Raw genomic sequence first — 23809 nt, 5'->3', positions numbered from 1 at the left:
CTTGCTGTGACTTACCTCCTATCCCACTCTTGGCTTTCTTCTCCTAATCATATATACTAGGCTGGGTGTCCTGGATAGTTGCCCTCATGTTACAAGTTACTTTTTGTAGGAAAATTAATGGTTTTTTTTGGTTACCTGAATTTGGGCAATTTTAGCACTATATTTTGGGGGACACTTTGTTTTTGTGTGCTGGATGTTTTTCCCCGGGAGAAATAAGAGAGTTTCTCTTAAGAACTTTGAAAGACTATCATTGAGAGAAGAGGAATTAAGCTCATTCTGCTTGACCCCAGAAAGGAGGACTCAAAGCAGTGGATGGGGAAAAAACAACAACCCTCAATCCACCCAAGCAAGAACTTAGAATACTCGCTAAAAACTGGAACTGTCTAGAAGGATGATGGGTCACTTAAGGATGAAGAAGTTCTACTGCACATTAGAATGTCAAGCAGAGACTATGCAGCTGGATGCTATAGTGGGTGGAAAAATTGGCCTGGAATCAGCAGGATGTGAGTTCAAACGCAGACTGAGATATTTATTAGCTTTGAGACCCTGGTCAATCATGTACCCTGTCCATCTCAGTTTCTTCATCTGTAAAATAAGAATACAAATAGAACCTCCCAAAGGTGCTATGAAAATCAAATGAGATATTTGTAAAACATTTAGCACAATGTTTGACATAGTAAGCACTATATAATTGTTAGCTATTATTATTGTTACTATAATATTTTGTGGTTACTTGTCCAGGATGTTATAGAAAGGGATACCCATCCAAGTATAGATTGGACTAAATGTCCAATGGACTTGGAAGTCCATTCCAGTTGTGAACCTTTAATAGCAAAGGCACAGGTTGGGTAGTAGTAAGTTTCAGGGCATAGTAAATAACCCTTTTTTGTCTGAAGCATTGAGTTAAAGAGGAACAGTAGATAATAATTCAATTCAACAAATATTTATAAGTGCCTAATATGTGCAAGGCACTGAGATAGCTCCTAAGGAGATAGTACAGTGCTCAGCACATAGTAATTGTTACCTCAATGTTGCTGTTGCTGATGTGCCCACTTGTCTAGGATGTTGTAGAAAGGGATTGTGATTCAGGTATAGGTTGAAATATATATATTATATATATATATATATATATATATATATATATATATATATATATACACACACACACACACACTCAGGTATATATCAAACTATAGATGATGTCAGAAAGATCTTCCGAAGGCATACCTTTGACTAGGCCATTTCCATGCTCAAACACTATTTGCATAAGTTCATGTTTTCAAGGAGCCAAGCATCTGTTTGCAGTATAGGTATGCCACATTCCAATAAGTATAACACAAATTAAATAGGATCAGACAATTTAGTGATGGGCTTTTGGTTGGGGGGACCAGAGAAGGCTTTGCGAAGAAAGGCTCTGGGAGCTAGGATTTGAAAAGGATTTCATGAAGCAATGCTAATAATAATTGCTAGTGTTTGTATAGTGCTGGTAGAGAACTTTATGTATGTTCTCTTATTTGATCCTCACAATAACCCTGCAAAGTGGGAGCTATTATTATCCTCATTTTACAGATAAGGAAACAGGCTAAAAATGTTTGTGACCAGTAATAAGTAGGTAATGAAACTTTCACCCTTTCTACTACAAAGTTGAGAAAGGAGTGAATTCTGGTCATGTTTGAATTCACAAAATCTGTGAATAGCTAGTTGTCCAGTTTGGGTCAGAGAATTTGTAAAGAGAAGTTATATGAGCTATGGCTGGCCAAGCACTTGTCAGGTGTGTTAGGATAGGGTTTGGATTATGTGACACTTGATGTTAGGAGCGTAGCAGCAAATATTTAATTGGAGAAGAGGAGACATTATTGAAAGATGCTGTGGGGATTGGTTAAGATGACAGGAAAAGATAATAAATGCTGGCAAGGATGTGGGAAAAGTGGGATATTAAGGCATTGTTGGTGGAGTTGTGAAATGATTCAATCATTCTGGAGAACAATCTGGAATTATGCCAAAAGGGCTACAAAACTCTGCATATCCTTTAAAACTCAGCAGTGCCATTACTGGGTCTGTATCACAAGGAACCATAAAGAAGGGAAAAGAACCCATATGTGCAAAAATATTTGTAGCAGCTCTTTTTGTGGTAGCAAAGAATTGGAAAATTAATAGATACTCATCAATTGGGGACTGCTGAATAAGTTGTGGTACATGAAGGTAATGGAATAGTATTGTTCTATAAAAATGATGAAAAGGTGATTTTAGAAAAGCCTGGAAAGATTTACACGAACTGATGCTGAGCAAAACAAGCAGAACCAGGAATGCATTCTACATAACAGCAAGAATGTGCTATAATCAATTATGAAAGACTTGGTTCTTCTCAATGGTTCAGTGACCCAAGGAAATCCCAATAGACTTTAAACAGAAAATGCCATCTGCATCCAGAAAAAGAACTGGGATTAAATGTAAATCGACAAATCAACACAAGCTAAGTTTCACTTCTTTTTTCTGTTTTATTTTTAAATCTCTCCCAATATGATTTTGTTCTGATTTTTCTCTCCCAATATGATTCATAAGCAATGTGTGCTAAAAATAAAAATAAAATAAAGATGCTGTGGAATCTAGAAAAGTGAGAGACAAGTGGTATGGCTCAGAAATTCCCTTTGAAGGACATTATTCACATTAGAACAATAACTCACATTGCTATAGAGCTTTTTTCACCATCCTCTGCTTCTATTCTCCAAGTGCATTATTCCTGTTCAAGCCTTAATTTCCTTCCTTTACACTCCTGACCTTGAGGCATTCAGCTGTGTATAGTGATCAAGCTACTTTTTTTGTTCCTTTGCCCCTCTGATTTATTGGCCTTGCTGCTGGAGAAAGTTGTGAAGACATTCTGCTGAATGGGTTTATTACACATTTATGTTATCTAAACTCAGCTGGACTCTTTTCTGTCTGAAGGAGTAAACTTATTCTCCTAACTTTATTTTTTTTTTTTTTAAGAGGAAATCAGGTTAAGTGACTTGGCCAGTTTCACACCACTAGTAAATGTATGAGGCTGGATTTGATCTTGGGCCTTCCTGACTCCAGGGCTGGTGCTCTGTCCACTATGCTACCCAGCTGTCCCAATCTGATAAACTCATTTAAAATATATATATATATATATATATATATAATATATATATATATATATATATATATATATATATATATATCTTTTTATTTACAAGATATATGCACAATATATGTATACATATCCATAGTTTTTTGCTGCACAAGAAAAATTGGACTTAGAAATAAGGTAAAAATAACCTGAGAAGGAAAATAAAAATGGAAGTGGATAAAAACAGAAGGAGTGGAGATGCTATGTTGTGGTTCATACTCGTTTCCCATAGTTCTTTCTCTGGGTGTAGCTGGTTCTCTTCATTATTGAACAAATGGAACTGATTTGGTTCATCTAATCCGATAAATCTTGATTTCCAAATGGGGTTGTTCCAAACTGCTCTACTCAGACTCTAGCAACATTTCCGTCTCCCTTCCTGTTGTTAGGGAACATTGTCTTCTGCTTTCCTGAGAAATCACAGGCTCTTTCCTCTCCCCACTCCCTGCCTTACAGGTGTTCCTCATCTCCTCCCCTTCTGTCCTTCAGTCTCTATTGAAGAGAAGACTCTTCTGGCCAACCCTTGCTCTTTCACATGTAATATGGATTCCACCCATGCTTGTTGACTTCTCCCAGATTTTGTCTTTTGTGACTTTCCTTCTCTTTCCTTCATCTTCAGTCTCTCCTTATCCACTGTGTCCTTTCCCTTTGCCTACAAAATGTTTAGGGTTCCCCATCCTTAAATAGCTTCAATTGATCCTATCTCCCCTCAAACTTTGATCTTTTATATCTTTCTTCAGTAGCTGAATTCTATCTAAACTTCTTGCCTTCATTTTCTTTATTCCCACTCATTTACTTTCAGCTCCACTACTATATGCACTGAAACTGCTTTCTCCAAGTTTATTAGTGTTGCTTAATTGCTAATCCTATTGCCTTTTTTTAGTCTTTATTTTACTTGACCTTGTGCAGTTTTTGACAGTACCTGTCACCCTCGCCTACTGTAAACATTCCCCAAACTTGGAGAACTTGGGGAAAAGGGCCATCATAGGCACTGGCATCCTCAAAGTGTTGCTTTTTCTCTGAATTTTGTAGCAGTTTAAGAAAAGAATAGAGACTGATTTTAATGTGATTAAAAAGGAACTGATGAGAGGAATCATGTGACTTAACTCCTGCTTGCCCAAATGATACAAGGCAAAATAGGAGAGCTTATAGGGTGACAAAGGCCAAGGTATTTCAAGTTATGAACAATTCTAGATAGTGACAAAATAAAATTAGTTTATTCTTTGATTATCTGTTAAGCAAATATTAAGGACCTATATGCAGAGTTTTTTTTGCCAAAAGGGAAAGATGGAAAGTTTTGATAAGAAATAGCTTCCCTTCAGTTTCTATAATGAACTTATAGTACTAGAGAGAGCCAGCATACATAGCTATACTATACAACACATATAGTCAATCCCAACTTTTGTGGGGGTAACATTCCTAGAAAATGGTGTGAGAGTAAAAAACATGAATGTTGATAATATTAAACCTATGAGAAATAGGGGGTTAAGTTTTCATAACCACCAAAAACTAATCTTTTCCTAATGATGGCTGGAGATATACTTTTATGTACACAATTCTTTTTTTTTTTTTGAGTTAATATTTGCTATTCTCAAATTTCTTTTCTTTTCTTTTTTGCTGAGGCAGTTGGGTTAAGTGATTTGCCCAGGGTCACACAGCTAGAAAGTTAAGTGTCTGAAGTTCGATTTGAAATCAGGTTCTCCTGACTTCAGGTCTGGTTCTCTATCCACTGTGCCATCTAGCTGCCCCTATTTCCTTTCCTTTTCTTTTTTTTATATAAAGCCTTTTATTTTCAAAACACATGCATAGATAGTTTTCAACATTCATCCTTGCAAAACCTTGTGTTCCAGTTTTTTCCCCCTCCCTCTCTCCCACCCTCTCCTCTAGAGGCAAGTAATCCAATACATGTTAAACATATGCAATTCTTCCAGTGTATACAATTCTATATAACAAAACATTAATTCTGACTGATAATGTGTACTTTTCCTAAAACAGTAATCATGAAATAACTCATAAAATGCAGTACACAAAATAAAATTGGTAACATGCAAAACATTTTTTCTTACTAGTAAATATCCTAAAATTCTGTAGCATCCAAAAACAAACAAAAACTCAAATCCCCACTGATTTCAGACAATGTTCATTTGTCATAACACATGAAATCTACAATACTGGACAGCAAAATTCTTAAAAATGAAAACATCTTTTATTCTGTATCTTTATACTATGTCAGATGTTGGTGCAAGGACATTATACTATATACTATATTGATATAAGCCTCTCTAATTTGGCCACCCTATGAAGATTTCTGGGACTTTAGTTGCTCTGTCAGAAGATTCCGTACATCAACGTCTTGAAAATACTTTATAGTCCAAAGGGTTTGGGGGCATAATTGCAATAGAAAATTTAAATTTTGAAGAGAAACAATAAAAACAAAGAATGTATGGGAGCTCTTTACAAGGGCAAAGTGAACAAGATCAGTAAAAAGCATCACATGAAAGTGAAAATGAAATTACTAATAAAACCATGGAAATACTTGAAACACACAAATGCCGAAAATTGCCTGTACGTGAATGCATTAAAGAAGTGTAAACAAAGCTTATATGAGCTCTGAGGAGGATGATTATTACAAATTAGAGGGGTTGGAGAAAGCTGGCAGAAGGTGGTGATTGAGTTGGTTTTTATAGTATTATCAGTAGACAGAGATGGGGATCAGTAACAGTTTGGGCACTAAAAGTGGCCTTAGCCATGGCATAGAGGCATGAAGACCCAGGCCATATTTCTATCCAGTTTGTCCAGAGGGATAGAGTGAATTAAAGGGAATAATAGGAAAAGAAAAAGATTATGAAGAGAATGGTCTTGAATTCCAGGCAGAGAAGTTTAGATTTTACTTGGTAGACAATAAGAATCCACTGATTTTGTTTTAAGCAGAATAATTTCACAATTGGATCTGTGCTTAATATTTATTTTAGTAACAGCAGTGTGAAGATTGGATTGGTAGAGGGAATACTTGTAAGGAATCCATCCACATTGGAAATCATGAGGGTTGCTATTAGGGTAATGGAAGTGAGACTAGAGAGAAAGGGATGAAGGAGAGAGTGTTGTGGGAGTAGAATCAATAGATCTTGGTACTTGGTATGAAGGCAAAATCAATGCTATCCTGTGTAAACACACTTCTAAAAAGGTAAAGTGTAAAATTCTCTATGTTTTGGAAAATAAATGTCCACTGAGAGGGAGAGATGTCTGTCAGAACACATGTTCCTTCGTGACCAACTCAGGAAAAAAAAAAAAGAGGAAGGAATAGGAACTGGTAGACAAAATATCTGCTCAGTCTAGTCATTTGGGGCATATTACAAGAATAAACTTTAAAAAAACAATTGAGGGACAGTAGATGGTGATTGAAGTTAGAGTGATAGTAGGACAGGGAGAAGTATATTAATTAGATTAATATTATCTGTAAGTGGGAGAGATTTATTTTCATTTTTAGGGCTTTTAAAGTTTTGAAGGGCTGTTTTGAAGGGCTTTTAAATTAGTTTTAAATAACTTTTTTAAATTAAGAGCTTTCATGTTAAAGACTCTATGTAGCAATACTAGTCTCATCATTCTATGTATGAGCAATTTTGAGGAAATTACTTCCTGTTCTGAGTCTCAGTTTTCTTGTTTATAAAATAGGGATGATACTTGCATCACTTCACTTATAGTTATGGGAGATGTACTTTGTAAACTTTGTATTGCAATAGTAATAACTTTAAGGTTTGCAAAGCATTATATTTCACGTGATCCTCACAAAAATCCAGGAAGGTAGGTGCTATTTTTACTCCCATTTTACATATGGAAGAACTGAGGCCAAAAGAAGTTAAGTGAGTTGCTGAGCGTCCCACATCTAGTAAGTGTCTGCGGTTGGATTTGAACTCAGATGTTCCGCGGTTGGATTTGAACTCCGATGTTCCTGACTTCAGGTCCAGTGCTCTATCTGTCGAATTACCACCAGCCTTTCACATCAGTAAAGATGATCATTAACCAAGTACTTATGGAACTTTATTAATCACTAAAAGTTATTAAGGAGAGGTTACTTTGGCAGAAAACCCCAGTTTTTGGTTACATTGTGTAACTGATGGCCTGCTGGAGTCAGGATCAGGGATAAACATCTAGAAGGAAAAATTCTTCCCATGGTGAAGCTGTCTTGATGGAGAGCAGCCACCTGTGGGAAAAGATGCAGTAATTGTCTGGACCCTTTCTAGGAAGTGATTGACCAATCAGGAGATGCTTAGATTTCCTCCCCAGTACTGTTCCTGCATTTCAAAGGAGCACAAAGGGTCTGGGCTGTGGTCTTGGAGCCCCCTTGTGGCTGAGGTCGGGGTCTAACTTCGGTTTTGCTTCCCCAGCATCTCTTGAGTGTAATAATGCAGAAGACCCAACATAAATGTTGAATTCACTTGAATGACCCAGATATTTAAGTTTCCTATAGATGGAGTTAACTGAATTAAAAACTGTTGTATTCTCTTCCACTCACTTTTTTTAAAAATAAAAGAACTTTTATATATAGATGGTATTGTTCTTCCTTCTTGAATGTGACATCAGGGATGCAAATGAATTGAATTTAAGTGAAGGAGGGCTGTGCAAGGTCACCTGCTTCATTTTCCCTTCCAGGCCATTTAGGTCCAGGCCAGACATAGATCAGGACAATTGGAGACGGTCCTAGATACAGAGGAAGACCTTGGCCTTTAAAATATAGCATATGTTGATGCTAATTAAATATATTTAACATAAATTTATTCTAATTAAATGCTAACATAGGATTTGCCAACTTCTATTTTGAAAATTTCACAATGAGAACAAAGTAATACAAACATCTAGGTATCATTCTCCCCAATCTTAATTATTCTCAATTATTATTCATTTCAATTCTGGCTTTCTTCCAATTTAAAGTGAATATAAAACATAATTTTAAACTTGAGTTCCAAGTCATTCCTAGGCACATCTACAACTCTGGTTTTGCTTCCTTGGGCTTAAGGGTATCTTGGTATCAAAATGTATATTTGTAGCAAATACTTTGGTATCAAACATCAAAACTAAAACATTGAATCAATACCTTGATATCCAAGATTAGCATATGATCTTGTTAGAATAAACTTTTCAAACTGACTCCTTCCTGTTTATGGAGAAAATAGCTCTATTTGCCTTCTCTGTGCCTATCTGGTTGTTGATATTGTTTTTATTGTTCAATCTGCAGTTTCTCTCTTCCTCCTGGTAGATAAGAGGAGGGAAAAAATAATATAAAAAAAAAAAAACAAGTGGTGTTTTTAAATGTCAGCTTCTTACATTGGGAAGGAGGTAAGACTTAGGTGATGTCACCTCTCTGGTTCCTTCCAAATGCATAAGATTCTATTCTAATTTTCTTATCAATTTTTTTTTCCTAGTAGTTAATTGTAAAGTCACTCTAAGTTATCTATTTCCCATCAAATTTCTATTGCCACACTCCTTAATAATGACTATAGATCTCCAGTAGTTCTCATGATCTTGCCCCTGATTAAGGTCACATTTCAAGTTGCTACAAAATTAAATCCAACAAACATTTGTTTGGCAGCTTCTATGTTAGGCACTAGATAAGCTGTAAGGTTTAGCTGAAGTATGGCTCTGCCTTCATGGAGCTTACATTTTTATGGAGGGGGTGGTTTGACACATAAGTAACTATAATGTGTAATCAGGTTCCTAACAATGGTATAAAAAACCCAGATGTTATAAAAGATTTAAGGCCTTTACCAAATGAAAGAGAGAAGAATGAAGAGAGGCTTCTTGGAGGAGGGGGCTTTTGGTTGAGATCTCAGAGGAGGGAAAGGGACTCACATGTGCTAAAATGTTTTGTAGTGGCAAGAAACTGGAACAATTACTGAGTGGATGCTTGTCAGTTGGAGAATGGCTGACTAAATTATGGTATATGAATGTTATGGAACGTTATTGTTCTATAAGAAAATGAACAAGATGAGGTTGATGTGGAAAACATTCCACGCTGGAACTTTCAAGACAGTTGTGAAAATCGAGTAAGGCTTCATTTATTTCAGAGTTTGAATAGGCCTGAAGGACTTTAAGCATTGAGTTAAGGGCATACCTAAATCCCCTTCCTGCTATCCTCCCATGACATCAGCGTCTCCCTATTTCAGTCAAATATGGGCAACTATGCACTTATTGGTCAAATTCAATTTCTTGGGTAGTTCCCGCATTTAGAATGTAAGATCCTCAGCCAATAAGGATGAGGGTCAGTGGTGGGAGGGGGTATTTGCGTTATGGATTAAAAGTGTTGATCCTGCTCCCTACGGGCTTCCTCCCTTCGATTGTCTGCTAGATGGGAGGGACGCCCTTCTCTCGAGAATGTATAATAAACTTTGCTTTGCTTCTAGAGATCTCTCCAGCTTTTTTATTAAATGGTGACCCTTCACCATTTCTGAACCACACAAAATGATCAGGAAGATGATTTCAGAGAGGGCTGGAGAGACAAGAACTGATGCTAAGTGAAGTGAGCAGAACCAGGACATGATTGTACAGGGCAACATCAATATACAACAATCAATTCTGATGAACATGACTCTTTCCAACAATGAGATGACTGATGCCAGTTCCGATGATCTTGTAATGAAGAGAGCCATGTATACCCAGAGAGAGAACTGTGGGAAGTGAATATGGATCACAACATAACATTCTCACTCTTTTTGATGTTGTTTGCTTGCATTTTGTTTTCTTATTTTCTTTCCTTTTTGATTTGATTTTTCTTGTGCAACAAGAGAATTATATAAATATGTTTACACATATTGGATTTAACATATATTGGGTTCCTTGTCATCCAGGGAGGGAGTGGGGGAAAGGAAGGGAAAATCTGAAACACAAAGCTATGCAAGGGTCAGTTGAAAAAATTACCCATGCATATGTTTTGAAAACAAAAAAATTTTTAAAAAAGTTTTTTTTTTTTCTTTTTTAAATGAAGGGTAGGAAATTCAAGAGAGAGAGACGTTCAGGTCAGAGGGCATTCCAGGAAGAGGTAAACAGGGTGAGCAAAGGAGCAATGATGAAAAGAATATCCGTGCATAGAGACATAAGCAACACAGTTTGGCTACAACATAGAATTCATGGAGAAGAGTCACATGAAATATCAGCCTCAAAGAGTGGGATGGCAGGAAATTGGAGAGGACTCTGCATGAAAAGGATTTTAAAATTTGCTCATTTGGGAATACTGAGTCATGCAAGGGTTTTGAGAAAGGGAGGATCATGATCATGTCTTAACTTAAGGATGATTGATCTGGTAACTGTGAAAAATAAATCAAAAGGAGAGAGAATGGAGGTAAGAAGACTTCTAGGAGATGATTGCAATAATTCAAATAGGGGTACTAGAGTAATGAGGGTAGAAATGGGAAACAGAGTAATGGGCTGAAGAAATGTTATGAACAAGAGTTGGTCACTGACCAACTGATATCTGATATGGAACTTAAGTGCATCCCCCAGTTCTTGGAGAGAGGGTGAGCTTTGACAAGTCCTACCAAACTGGAACAATTTCAGGTATGTATCAGGCTAGTGACAGAAGAAGCAAGCCAAAGGTGAGGAGCCTATTGTTAGAAGGCTGGCTGCCCAAACTTGCAATGACTACATCTTAAGGTATGGAAGTATTGTTCTCTGCAGTAGTGAAGGGGAATACATGCCTAATGAATCAATAATAATGATAATTTTTATATATATATATATATATATATATATATAAATGTTAATTATCATTATTATTATTGGTTCATTAATGTATAGTGTTTAAAAGCACTTTACAAATATCTCATTTTTATCCTCACCCCAATCCTGGAACATGGTTGCTGTTATTATCCCCATTTTACAAATGAGCAATCTGAAGACTTTTTAAAAGATTATTATAGCTTTTTATATAAAAAAACATATGCATGGGTAATTTTTCAACATTGACTCTTACAAAAACTTTTGTTTCAACTTTTCTCCTTCTTCCCTCTACCTCCTCTTCTAGATAACAGGTCAGAGAATTGCTCAAACTGTTCATGATTATTCATATATTATTATTGCTGATATAGGCACAGTGTCTGGGTTCATTCTCTCAACACTATTCACACTAGCAGATCAGGTAAACCTGAGAAGTTGGGGCTGGGGGAGGGAGTAATTCCTCTAGTACTGTTGCTATCAAGCCTCCATCTGTTGTGTTTACCCTTCTGATTATCAGTTGATTTGTTAAAGGTTTCCCCAATATCAGTGAGTCAGTGGATAGCAACTAGCTTTATTACAAAGTGATTATTTGCTGAGATAATAGGGCAAGGATTGGAATACAAAAACATCACTAATGAGGATATATGTATATACTTCTCTCTACATACCCATACATGTTGAATATGTTAAAGTATATGTTAAATACAATATATGTATACATATTTATACAGTTATCTTGTTTCATAGGAAAGATCAGATTTAGAAAGAAGGTAAAAATAACCTGAGAAGAAAAAAATGAAAATTGAGCAATAATTGAGATTGCCTAAGGTCACACAGTAAGATTTGAACTCGTTTTTCCAATCTCTGTGAAATATTAAATAAGTTGTTCATGCTGATGGAGTCTTCTTGCAGCTGTAAAAAGTGAGATTCAGAAAAATTAAGTGGCTTGCCCATGATCTCAGACTCAGAATGGGACAGTCCAGGCTCAAATTAAGTTCTTTTTACTCCAAGTCCAACGCTTTTCCCATTACAGCCCTATGATTCCATTGCTTGCACAAGAAGCTCTTTGTTAAGTCAACAGGATTGTTGCCAAGGTCTATCATGAACTGTGTAGGGGATTGAGAAATTAGTACTTAGGGGGTGGAGAGCTTAAAATTGGTAGATTATATTGCTTCAGCCTTAGGGTCTAGAACTTGGGAAAGGAGGGGATATTATATGTATACAGATTTTAGCTCAATAGAAAGAAAAAACCTTCATTATCATACCCATCCTGAAATGGAGGACACTCTCCTTTCTATCACTGTAGGTCTTTGAATAGAAATTAGGTAATCACTCCTGGAGATGTTATAAAATTTTAGTTCTGCCCAGATCTGGTATGGATTATTTGATTTCTGAGGTTCCTTCTAAATGATATTCAGACACAATAGCTACTATATAGGTCAGAGAATTGTTCAAATTGTTCATGATTATTCATTATTGCTGATGTAGGCACAGTGTCTGGATTCATTCTCTCAACACTATTCACACTAGCAGATTAGGTAAACCTGAAAAGTTGGGGCTGGGGAGGGAGTAATTCCTCTAGTACTGTTGCTATCAAGCCCCCATCTGTTGTGTTTACACTTCTGATTATCAGCTGATCAGTTAAAGATTTCCCCAATATCAATGAATCAATTGATAGCAACTAGCTTTATTATAAAGTGATTATTTGCTGAGATAATAGGGTAAGGATTGGAATACAAAAACATCACAAATGAGGATTTATATATACTTCTCTCTACATACCCTTTTGGTCCCTTGTGAGAATGGACTCCAATTTAAAAGTAGTTCTGGGTGTAGTGTAGAGCTGGTGGATCAAGTCCTGCTCACTAGTTCTGCCTTCTTTCTGCCTGAGCCAAGCAGGTAGCTTGAGGGCTTGCAGCCTGCTTACTGGACTCCTTACTAGAGGTAATTGCTATGGCCATGATCAGACTGTGATCAGACAACCTCCAATTGCTAAACTTTTAATGGACATCAGTACAGGAAAGAGGAAACAGAGGTGGCCCCATCCAGCGATCCGCAGCACTTCTTGATTGCTCCTGGAGGTGGGGATGAGAAAGAATGGGATAAACATTTATATAGCACCTACTATATGCCAGGTATCCTTGAAAAGGGGAGTGACCTGAGAACCAGCTGAGGCAGGAGAAGGGAATAAATGCTTATGGGCCGTCTATGTGCTAAGTATTTTATAGATATTATCTCATGTTATCCTTTCAACAATCCTTGGACACCGGCACTATTGTCAGTTTTACATTTTACAGTTGAGGAAACTGAGATAAACAGAAGTTAAGTGATTTGCCCAGGGATATACAGTAATTGATTGAAGCCATAATTGACCTCAGATCTTCCGGACTCCAGGCCCAGAGCTCTTATCATTTACTGTCTGACTCAAAAAGAGAGATTGAGATCCCTTGCTTGAAACTTTTGTATGCATACTTGACTCAGGCTCAGCAAGTTAAAAAGGTTTTTTTGTCACCACTGTAGTAAGTCCAGGAAACAAGATATCTGTGCATGTGCTGAACTGGGGAGCATCCCCACTCCTCCATGCCAAGTATTTCCAGGAGCAGATTTGTCAAACCTAGAGGATTGGTAGCAGTCTAGTTATTAACTATATAAATTGTTTTCTGAGTTATGTTTACTTCACTTTGCATCAATTCATGTAGATTTTCCCATATTTCCATAATGTATTCCTCACACATTTCTTGCAGTACAGTAATATTGCCTTCTGTTCATATACCACAATTTGTTTAGTCATTCCCCAATTGGTGGGCAACAACTTTGTTTCCAATTCTTAGCTATCACAAAAATATAAATATTTTGGAATTTGTGGGGATTTTTTTTTTCTTATCAATCTCTTCCTTAGGTTACAAACTTAGCAATGAAGTCTGTGGTACATAGAGTTCCAAGACATTTTAGTCACTTTATTTGCATAATTCCAAATTGCTTTCCAAAATGGTTATATATATTATAGCTCCACCAGCAATGTATTAGTGTGCCTATCTTTTCACCCACTCTTCCAAGATTGACTGTTACAAGTTTTTTGGTCCACCTCTCCTCTCAATTTGCAAGATGTAAAGTAAAATCTCAAGGTTGTTTTGATTTGTATTTCTTTTATTATAAGTGAACACTTTCATGTGACTGAGAATACTTTGCAGTTCTTTTGAGAATTTTTTTTTTATTCTTCGACCATTTATCTAATGGGAATGGCTTCAGTAATATTTTGGTGGATCCTCCTGCCTCAAGTCTTTTCCCATTTCAATTCATCCTTCAGTTGTCAAAGTGATTTTCCTACAACACATCTCTCTTCCCCCCTCACCTCCCACCTCCTCTCTCCCCTCCTCTGTCTCTGTTTCTGCCTCTCACATACACACACTTACTCACCCACTCAGTAAATTCCACTGGCTCATGTCAAGGATCAAATATGAAATAATCTCGTATTTAAAACCCTTTTATCCACCTACCTTTCTGATTTTCTTACTTCCACTTATTCTGTGATCCAGTGACACTGGTCTTCTTGCTTTTCCTTGAACAAAAGAATCTGTCTTCTGACCCTGGACATTTTTCTTATCTATCTGTTCTTCCTACCTAGAATACTCTCCTTATATTTCTCCTCCTCTTGTCTTTCTTCAAGTCTAAGGTAAAATTCCACTTTCTCCTGGAAGTTTTTCTTTATCTCCCTTAATTCTAAGTGCCTTTCCTATGTTAATTATCTCTAAATTTATCCTGTTTATAGTTCTTTGTGCATAATAGTTTGCATGCTGTCTTTTCCATTAGTTTGTGATTTCCTAGAGTAGGGGATGTCGTGTTACCTTTCATTGTACTTATGACTTATCTTTGGGCTTTGTGCTTATCATGGTGCAAGCACCAAGATACATAAATATTTACCTGGCAGGAGGTACTGCTCAAGGTATATGTATGGGCAATTGGAATTTGATGTTAATTTCAGCCAGCCAGCTAGTGATTTCTGTTGGTGATCTTTTTCTTCATTAAAATATATAGGATGAAGGTTCTATCTGGGTGAAGGTGTAGGTTTCTCGGGGAAAGTTTTTCTTGGAGGCAGTCTTAGTTGCAGTTGAAAGTAATAATCACCCAAATGCAGCCAGCTGGTAAAAATACAAATGTTTATTTTCTCCTTTCAAAATAGCCCGGTTAAAACTATCACTCTTTGCAGATGATATGATGGTATACCTAGAGAACCCCAGAGATTCTACTAAAAAGCTATTGGAAATAATTCATAATTTTAGCAAAGTAGCTGGCTACAAAATAAATCCCCATAAATCCTCAGCATTTTTATACATCACCAACAAAACCCAACAGCAAGAGATACAAAGAGAAATTCCATTCAGAATAACTGTTGATACCATAAAATATTTGGGAATCTACCTACCAAAGGAAAGTCAGGAATTATATGAGCAAAATTATAAAAAAGTCTCCACACAAATAAAGTCAGACTTAAATAATTGGAAAAATATTAAGTGCTCTTGGATCGGCCGAGCGAACATAATAAAGATGACAATACTCCCTAAACTAATCTATTTATTTAGTGCTATACCAATCAGACTTCCAAGAAAATATTTTATTGATCTAGAAAAAATAACAACAAAATTCATATGGAACAATAAAAAGTCGAGAATCTCAAGGGAATTAATGAAAAAAAAATCAAATGAAGGTGGCCTAGCTGTACCTGATCTAAAATTATATTATAAAGCAGCAGTCACCAAAACCATTTGGTATTGGCTAAGAAATAGATTAGTGGATCAGTGGAAAAGGCTAGGTTCACAAGACAGAATAGTCAATTATAGCAATCTAGTGTTTGACAAACCCAAAGCCCTAACTTCTGGGAAAAGAATTCATTATTTGATAAAAACTGCTGGCATAATTGGAAATTAGTATGGCAGAAATTAGGCATGGACCCACACTTAACACCATATACCAAGATAAGATCAAAATGGGTCTATGACCTAGGCATAAAGAACGAGATTATAAATAAATTAGAGGAACATAGAATAGTTTATCTCTCAGACTTGTGGAGGAGAAAGAAATTTGTGACCAAAGATGAACTAGAGACCATTACTGATCACAAAATAGAAAATTTCGATTACATCAAATTAAAAAGCCTTTGTACAAATAAAACTAATGCAAACAAGATTAGAAGGGAAGCAACAAACTGGGAAAACATTTTCACAGTTAAAGGTTCTGATAAAGGCCTCATTTCCAAAATATATAGAGAACTGACTCAAATTTATAAGAAATCAAGCCATTCTCCAATTGATAAATGGTCAAAGGATATGAACACACAATTTTCAGAGGATGAAATTGAAACTATTACCACTCATATGAAAGAGTGTTCCAAATCATTATTGATCAGAGAAATGCAAATTAAGACAACTCTGAGATACCACTACACACCTGTCAGATTGGCTAAGATGACAGGAAAAAATAATGATGAATGTTGGAGGGGATGCGGGAAAACTGGGACACTGATGCATTGTTGGTAGAGTTGTGAACGAATCCAACCATTCTGGAGAGCAATCTGGAATTATGCCCAAAAAATTATCAAATTGTGAATACCCTTTGATCCAGCAGTGTTTCTATTGGGCTTATATCCCAAAGAAATACTAAAGAAGGGAAAGGGACCTGTATGTGCCAAAATGTTTGTAGCAGCCCTGTTTGTAGTGGCTAGAAACTGGAAAATGAATGGATGCCCATCAATTGGAGAATGGCTGGGTAAATTGTGGTATATGAATGTTATGGAATATTATTGTTCTGTAAGAAATGACCAGCAGGATGAATACAGAGAGGCTTGGAGAGACCTACATGGACTGATGCTAAGTGAGATGAGCAGAACCAGGAAATCATTATACACTTCAACAACGATACTGTATGAAGACATATTTTGATGGAAGTGGATTTCTTTGACAAAGAGACCTGAGTTTCAATTGATAAATGACGGACAAAAGCAGCTACACCCAAAGAAAGAACACTGGGAAACGAATGTGAACTCTCTGCATTTTTGTTTTTCTTCCCGGGTTATTTATACCTTCTGAATCCAATTTTCCCTATGCAACAAGAGAACTGTTCGGTTCTGCAAACATATATTGTATCTAGGATATACTGCAACATATCCAACATATAAAGGACTACTTGCCATCTAGGGGAGGGAGTGGAGGGAGGGAGGGAAAAAAAAATCGGAACAGAAACGAGTGTCAATGTAAAGTAATTATTAAATAAAAATTTAAAAAAAAACAAAAACAAACAAACAAAAATAGCCCGGTTAGTTGAGGTCTATCTCTCTGCTTGATTCCAAGAGCTCGTGCAGATTGTCCTTTGCTTTCTTCAGCCTCCAGCCAACACAAAGATGGAATGAATCTCTTGTCTCCTTCACTTGGGGCTTGGCTAGCTTTCTGGAGAGTCTTTCAGACCAGCTTGGTCTCAGTGGGAGGTGGTCTCAGTTGCAGGAGCCCAGCCACCACAGTGGTGTGAGATGAAGATGAATCTGGTTGTGCCTCTGAGAGAGCCTTCTCAATCTCCTGCTCAACTCTCTATTCATAGCTTCTTCCTCTGAAAACTCTTCTTCCGTCACCAGCAGCCAAGTGGAAAATATTCTGGAATGAATCACTCTTCACTGGTTTATATGTGACTCTTCTGAGAGAATGGGATTATGGTTTTTCTCCCATAGTGCTCTCTGGCCCTAAGAGCTTCAAGGGAGGTGTGAATTCAGATATCTCATGCTAAAACCTGAAATTTCCCAAATGTGTGAACTCCAATGAGTAAAGGTGTGAACACAAGCATTATACCAATTAGTTCTACTTAGTACCTTGTTTCAGGTTCTGGCCCAAAACATCTTCTTGTAAAATCAGATCAATAATCTATCAACTCTAATGAGTTAGCAGTTTGTAAAGATTCCAACAGATTTCTATAGTCTCAGAGGATATGGTTGTTAAGTAAGGTGCTATGGTGGAAGATTGGTGTAGATTTGACCAAGATGAGAACCTTTATCATTAGAATAACTAATATTTCTCTAGCACTGTCAGGTTAACAAATTATTATATATGTATGATTTAATTTGGTCTTTATTATGATTTTTTTATTCACATTTTATGGATAAAGAAAATTCTCACAAATGTTAGATAACTTGCCCAGAGTCCCACAGATAATAATTATTAGAAGTAACATTGGAATCCAGGTTTTTCAAAATGCAAGCTTAGTAATTTTCTTACTATACTGTGTGGCCTCCTTATTAGGATCCAGGACAAGATTGGGCTCCAGCAGACTGAAATGAGTTGGGCTGAACTCTGAGCTGAGTTCTTGATTAGGCTAAAACTCAGGTGTATGCTGAATAGAGCCGGTGAAGAATGGGCTTAGAATTACATTCATTTGAAGGACTGACATGTGAATGGGTCTTATTTCTATCTGAACTGAAGTGGTCTCTGGGCTAGGCTTAGGGCTACATTGAGTTGATAGTTGAGGGGGTCCTAAATCTGGTAGGACCTGAGTCATTGTGGAGGAACAAAATACTTCTCTTCTTATTCCAGAGCTCTCACTGAACAACCCCGGACAATAGCACTGAGGAGATAGATTTAGGTAATACATCTTTCCTGGAGGATGTGGAAGACAGCAGATCTATGTTGGAAGAGGCAAGCTCCAAGAAGAAAAAAGTGAAATGATGTGATCAAGAGCACATGTAGAAGGGCTGACCTTGGTAAGGAGAAGGGTCCCCTTTTACTTAAACAAAGAATCTCTCTAGAGGAGCTTTGAGATATGGTTTATGGAAGAAGAGGGAACTCATGGTAGAAGACCTCTATTTTCTCAATAAAATAAGATAGTTAAGTCATCTGCTGAGAGGGAAGCAAAGAAGTTTGAAGCAAGAGATTTGAGTAATGAAGATGAGGAATGACGTAGAGATCCTAAAGAATAAAAGCTATGTTGTACATCTGGCAAAGTAGGTAACACATTTATGTAGCTTTTCCCAGCTGGATTCAGCATCATGCAGGTGTGAGCAGAGATAGTGAATGGTGGCAGTAAATCAGGGGTAATATTTGGAAAGGACTGAGCATAAAAAAAAAAAAAAAAAAAAAAAGGAAACCAATCTTTAGTTAACTCATCTTGCTAGAGAGGCAACATCAAGTCAGGAAGAATTGTGTTCAGGTTCTGCCTATGCTACAGACTGGTTTGATGGCACTGGGTGAAATAGTCTCTCAGTGCTCTTGGTAACTCTCTAGAACTTCAATTGCTAAATTGCCATGGTAGAGGGAGTTACCTCGTTGGCAATTACCTATTACAATGAAATTACACTAACAACAACAAAAAAGAAACAAGGAAAAATGGGGGAAAATGCTAATTGAATTATAAGGATTAGGGGAGAAAGAAGTAAAAAAAGCCCGCTAGCCCTAGAATAGGGAAGTACAGCTGACTTCAGTGTTCTGTGATGTTGGAGGATGGCATCAATTTGTTCAGTTTTGAGATGCCAGTAAAGAAAGAGTTGTATTGGTGTTTGAGAATTTGAGAATGAATCAGTAGATATATGGATTGGGGTCTCCAGGGCTAGACTAGATTTATATCAGTTCCTTATTGCAATCAGTCAATAATTTAATTAATCAACAAGCATTTATTAATTGCTTTCTATTTGCCTGATATGGTGTGACAGACTAGATAAATTCAGAGATAGAAATTAAATTACAAGTTTCTGCTTGTAAGGAATTTATATTCTATCAAGGGAGAGAGCACATATACTTATAAATATACATATATGTTTTACATACATAGATTTCACACACACCAAAATAGCTAAAAGATGAATACAAAGTCATTTGAGAGTTGGAGGAAATAGAAGTAGGAGGTGGGGGAGGAAAGGTTTTATATAGGAAGTAATGTTTGAGCTGACCTTTGATGAAAAGTAATTATTTTAAGAGGTAGAGGTAAGAAGAGGTAAAAATGTATTCCAGGATAGAAAATAGTCAGCTTTTGCAAAAACATTGGAAACATGAATAGGATATCCTGCATTAGGAATAAGCAGGCCAATTTGTCTGGACCATAGAATATATAAAGGGGAAATGAGTATCTGAGTTACAAAATGCTTTAAATGTTGAGCAGAGGAGTTTGTATGTGATTGTTGATTGCAAGTTGATTGAGTAAGAAAGTGACATGATCAGGTCTATGTTTTAGGAAAATCACTCTGGCAGATGTGTAGAGTATAAGTTGTTTGGGGAGAGACTTGAGACGGGAAGTACAAGCTGAGGCTCTTTTAGTAGACCAGGTAAGAGACTGATGAGGTTTGGACTAAGGTGGCTATAATGAAAATGTAGAGAAAACTGAAAGGTCTTGTGGAGGTACAATTAGTTGAATGATTAGACCTCAAGGAGAATAATTCTTTGATGTCATCCTAGAATAGCAGTTCTTAATTTGGGATCTGTGAATTTAGGAAAAATAGTTTGATTTCAGTGTAATTGGTTTCCTTTGAAATTCTTTGATGTGTCTGCCAGAAAAGATGCACGTAATAGAAATAGACATGTTATCAAGAACTTTGTTAATATTCTAACAATATAGCTTATGTATCACAAAGCACTTTACATGTTATCTTAATGAACATTTTTATTGAACAAATACATTTGTATTTTATTTTATTCATTTAAATACATTATTCTGAGGAGTTCATAGACTTCACCATACTGCAAAAGAGGTCCACAACAAAAGGTTAACAACTCCTGCCCTTGAAAGAGGTTTCTAGTGGAGTATATCAGGAATCTGTTCTTGGGTCTGTGCTGTTTAAACTCTTTGTCAGTAATTTACATAAGAGCACACATGTCATATACTCATCACCTTTTCAAATGACACAGATTTGGGAGGGATCACTATAACATGTTGGTGACAATGTATTTCAAAAGTTCTCCCAGGCCATAATAATGGACCGACTCTAATAAGATGAAATTTAACGGGCATCACTGGGTTAAAGAAAACTTCAGATGTGCAAGATGGGGAAAATGTGTCTGAAACAACAATTATAGTCAAAAAGCTTTTGGGTTTTAGTGGGCTTCAAGGTCAGTTAACCCAAAGTATGATATAGCTGACCACTGTTATGCCACAGTTCTCTTTTATTGTCGTGACTCAGTTTCTCCAATTATCCTGACTCCGTTTCTCTGCTTTTCAGTTCTGCAAAACCTTTCCTCCTTCTTTATCAGAATATTTGATAAGGATAAAAGATCTTATGTTTTAGAATATCAGAATGCCTTTCCCCATCCCAAGCTACTGGAATGTCAGATACTGTCTTATCAAGATGCCTCTCCCCATGTCTGGGGTGCCTCCCCTTTTTATGTCATCTCGTCTCCCTGTCACCCCACCCTGTCAGAATCCTGTTCCTGCTCTTAGTACCCTGACTCTGCCCCTGCCTCAGTCTGCCTTCTGAGTCTGAGCCATGTATATATAGGTCATTGAGAACTCTCATTGTTTGCTGGATTCTTGAAGACGATAGTCTCATTCAGCCCTGGGACCAAACCATGGATCCATTTGGTCCTAGTAAATCTCTCTCATTTAATAAATTACTAAATACTCTCTAATCTCTATCTTGCCAGCATTTCTCCGGCATTACAACTACAACTGGTCACTTCCTTGGGAATGGTATCTAGAATTGGAAACCGATTACTCCACTGTACTCTGCATTAAATAGCTACATCCCATTGTGTCTACTGATTCATTTTCTGAAGGTCACTGGCAATGGGATACATCCCAAGGAGAGCAACCAGAATGGTTAAAAAACTGAAGACTGTATCAAAAAAGGATTGTTTGTAAACACACAAAGGGATGTTTAGCTTCAAAAAAACTTAAGGGTGGGGTGGGGGACACAGATGGATATGATAGTTGTCTCCAAGTATTTGAAGAGAGTTTAGACTTCTCTAAACTCCTATAAGGGCAGAGCTGGAAACAATGGGAGGAAATTGTAAAGAGATAGACTCTTTCCTTGATGTAAGAAACAACTTCCTAATAATTAGAGCAGTCTAAAAGTAGAATGAGTGGCTTCAGGAGACCAGGAGCTCTCCAATATTGGAATTCCTTCAAGCAGATATCTAAGACATCACAGAGCAATTTTATTGAAGATTTTTTAAAAAATCAACCTAGAGCTGCCAGTCATTGACATATGGAACTCCCAGTGAAGAAATTCTCTCTACCAATACAGATCAACAATAATTCTGCAACTTTGTGACTCAGCTAGTTTTTATTGTTAAAGTATAAGGCAATATTACACAGTGGATTGAGTAAAGTGCTTGGAGTTAGGAAGATCTGAATGAAAGTCCTCCCTCTGACACTTATGAATTATATATTGATGTACAAATCACTTGATCTTTACAAATCACTTGTTTTCATTCCCTATTTTGAGCTGCCCCAGGCTAATGACATTACAGATGTTTCTTGTACTTACAGATAAGTAGTTCAGAAGATCTTTGAAGTTGTATTATTCTTTCTTAGATGCTCTCCAACTTGTCAGTGTCACTCTTGTGATTCTTAAGGCATAGCTAAATGGAATAATAACAAGACCTTGGGTTGTAGCAACAAAAGCAACCAATGTTAAAAACAGAAAGCTTCCTGCCTTGGGTTCCCCAGGTGCTTATCTTATTTCCTCTTCCCTTTTCACCCCCATTCCTATGGCTCCCTTACTGGGGGTCTGATGTTTTGCTGATCAGTTTCCTTAAAGCACCTTTCATATCCCTATTTCTCAGGCTGTAGATGAAGGGATTCAACATGGGTATGACCACTGCACACATCACAGCAGCTGCCTTGTCTTTTTCTGGAGAAGTGGGTCCTGAGGGCTGCAGGTATACAGCAAAAATGGTCCCATAAAAGAGTAAGACCACAGTGAGATGAGAACCACAAGTGGAGAAAGCTTTCCGTTTTCCTTCAGCAGAGGGAACCCTCAGAACAGCACAGAAAATGCAGATATAGGAGAGAAGAATGCACACCAGGGGACTTATGCCCATGAAGATACCAAAGACTAATATCATAAGCTCATTGATGTGGGTGTCCGAACAGGAAAGCTTCAGCAGAGGCATGAGATCACAGAAGAAGTGGGGGATTTTGTTATCTGCACAAAAAGTTAACTTTGCCATCAGGGAAGTGTGTACCACTGACTGGAGGTTGGTAATACCCCAGGGTCCTCCTACAAGCAGGACACAGAGCCGAGGGCTCATGATGGTTGCGTAGCGCAGTGGGTGACAGATGGCCACAAAACGGTCATAGGCCATCACTGCAAGGAGAAAACTGTCCATGGTTCCAAACAAATGAAAAGAATACATTTGGATGAGACAGCCAGCATAGGGGATTGTCTTGCTGTGTGTCAGGATATTTATCAACATCTTAGGCATTGTGGTAGATACCTGACAGAGATCCACAAAGGACAAGTTGGAGAGGAAGAAGTACATAGGTGTGTGGAGGTGGGAGTCAGAATAAATAGCCAGAATGATGAGCAGGTTTCCAACTATGGTGACGATGTACATGCTCAGAAAGAGCCCAAAAAGGAGCAGTTGTTGGTCTGGTCTCTCTGAAAGTCCCAGAAGGAGGAATTCTGATACACTTGTATGGTTGTCTTGTCCCACGTAGCTGACGTATCTACCAAGGATATACACAATGGAAATACATTCAGCAGCTTTGCTAATAATAAAATAGTAGTAACTGCTCATTTCTGTTTTGCAAAACACTTTATATCACTGAATGTGACCATTTCAACAGATTTATTAAGCATTTACTATTTATTCCATTGTATAATCCTTCCACAAAGATAAATATGACAATAGATGATACCATCAATGTGTGGTGTAATCTAACAGATGAGAAATAAATACATACTATGCAAAGTAGTGTGAAAGTCCAGCAAGAAGGGCTTTCTGTTTCCTCAGCATGAAATAACTTTCACACATTATCATGGGAACAAAATTG

General features: G+C 37.1%; 1 protein-coding gene across 1 annotated transcript; it reads right to left on the bottom strand.

Annotated features, from left to right (window-relative positions):
- Window positions 1-22530: 22530 nt before the first annotated feature.
- On the bottom strand, window positions 22531-23553 carry LOC127548290 (olfactory receptor 1361-like). The gene has a single exon (XM_051975637.1). The coding sequence runs from the start codon at window positions 23551-23553 to the stop codon at window positions 22531-22533; it is 1023 nt and encodes a 340-aa protein (XP_051831597.1).
- Between the last annotated feature and the right edge of the window lie 256 nt (window positions 23554-23809).

Source organism: Antechinus flavipes, chromosome 1 (assembly GCF_016432865.1).
Source record: "Antechinus flavipes isolate AdamAnt ecotype Samford, QLD, Australia chromosome 1, AdamAnt_v2, whole genome shotgun sequence".
In the NCBI taxonomy this organism is placed as follows: Eukaryota; Metazoa; Chordata; class Mammalia; order Dasyuromorphia; family Dasyuridae; genus Antechinus; species Antechinus flavipes.
Note: the sequence above shows the minus strand (reverse complement) of the source record. Positions and strands in the feature narration are given on the sequence as shown.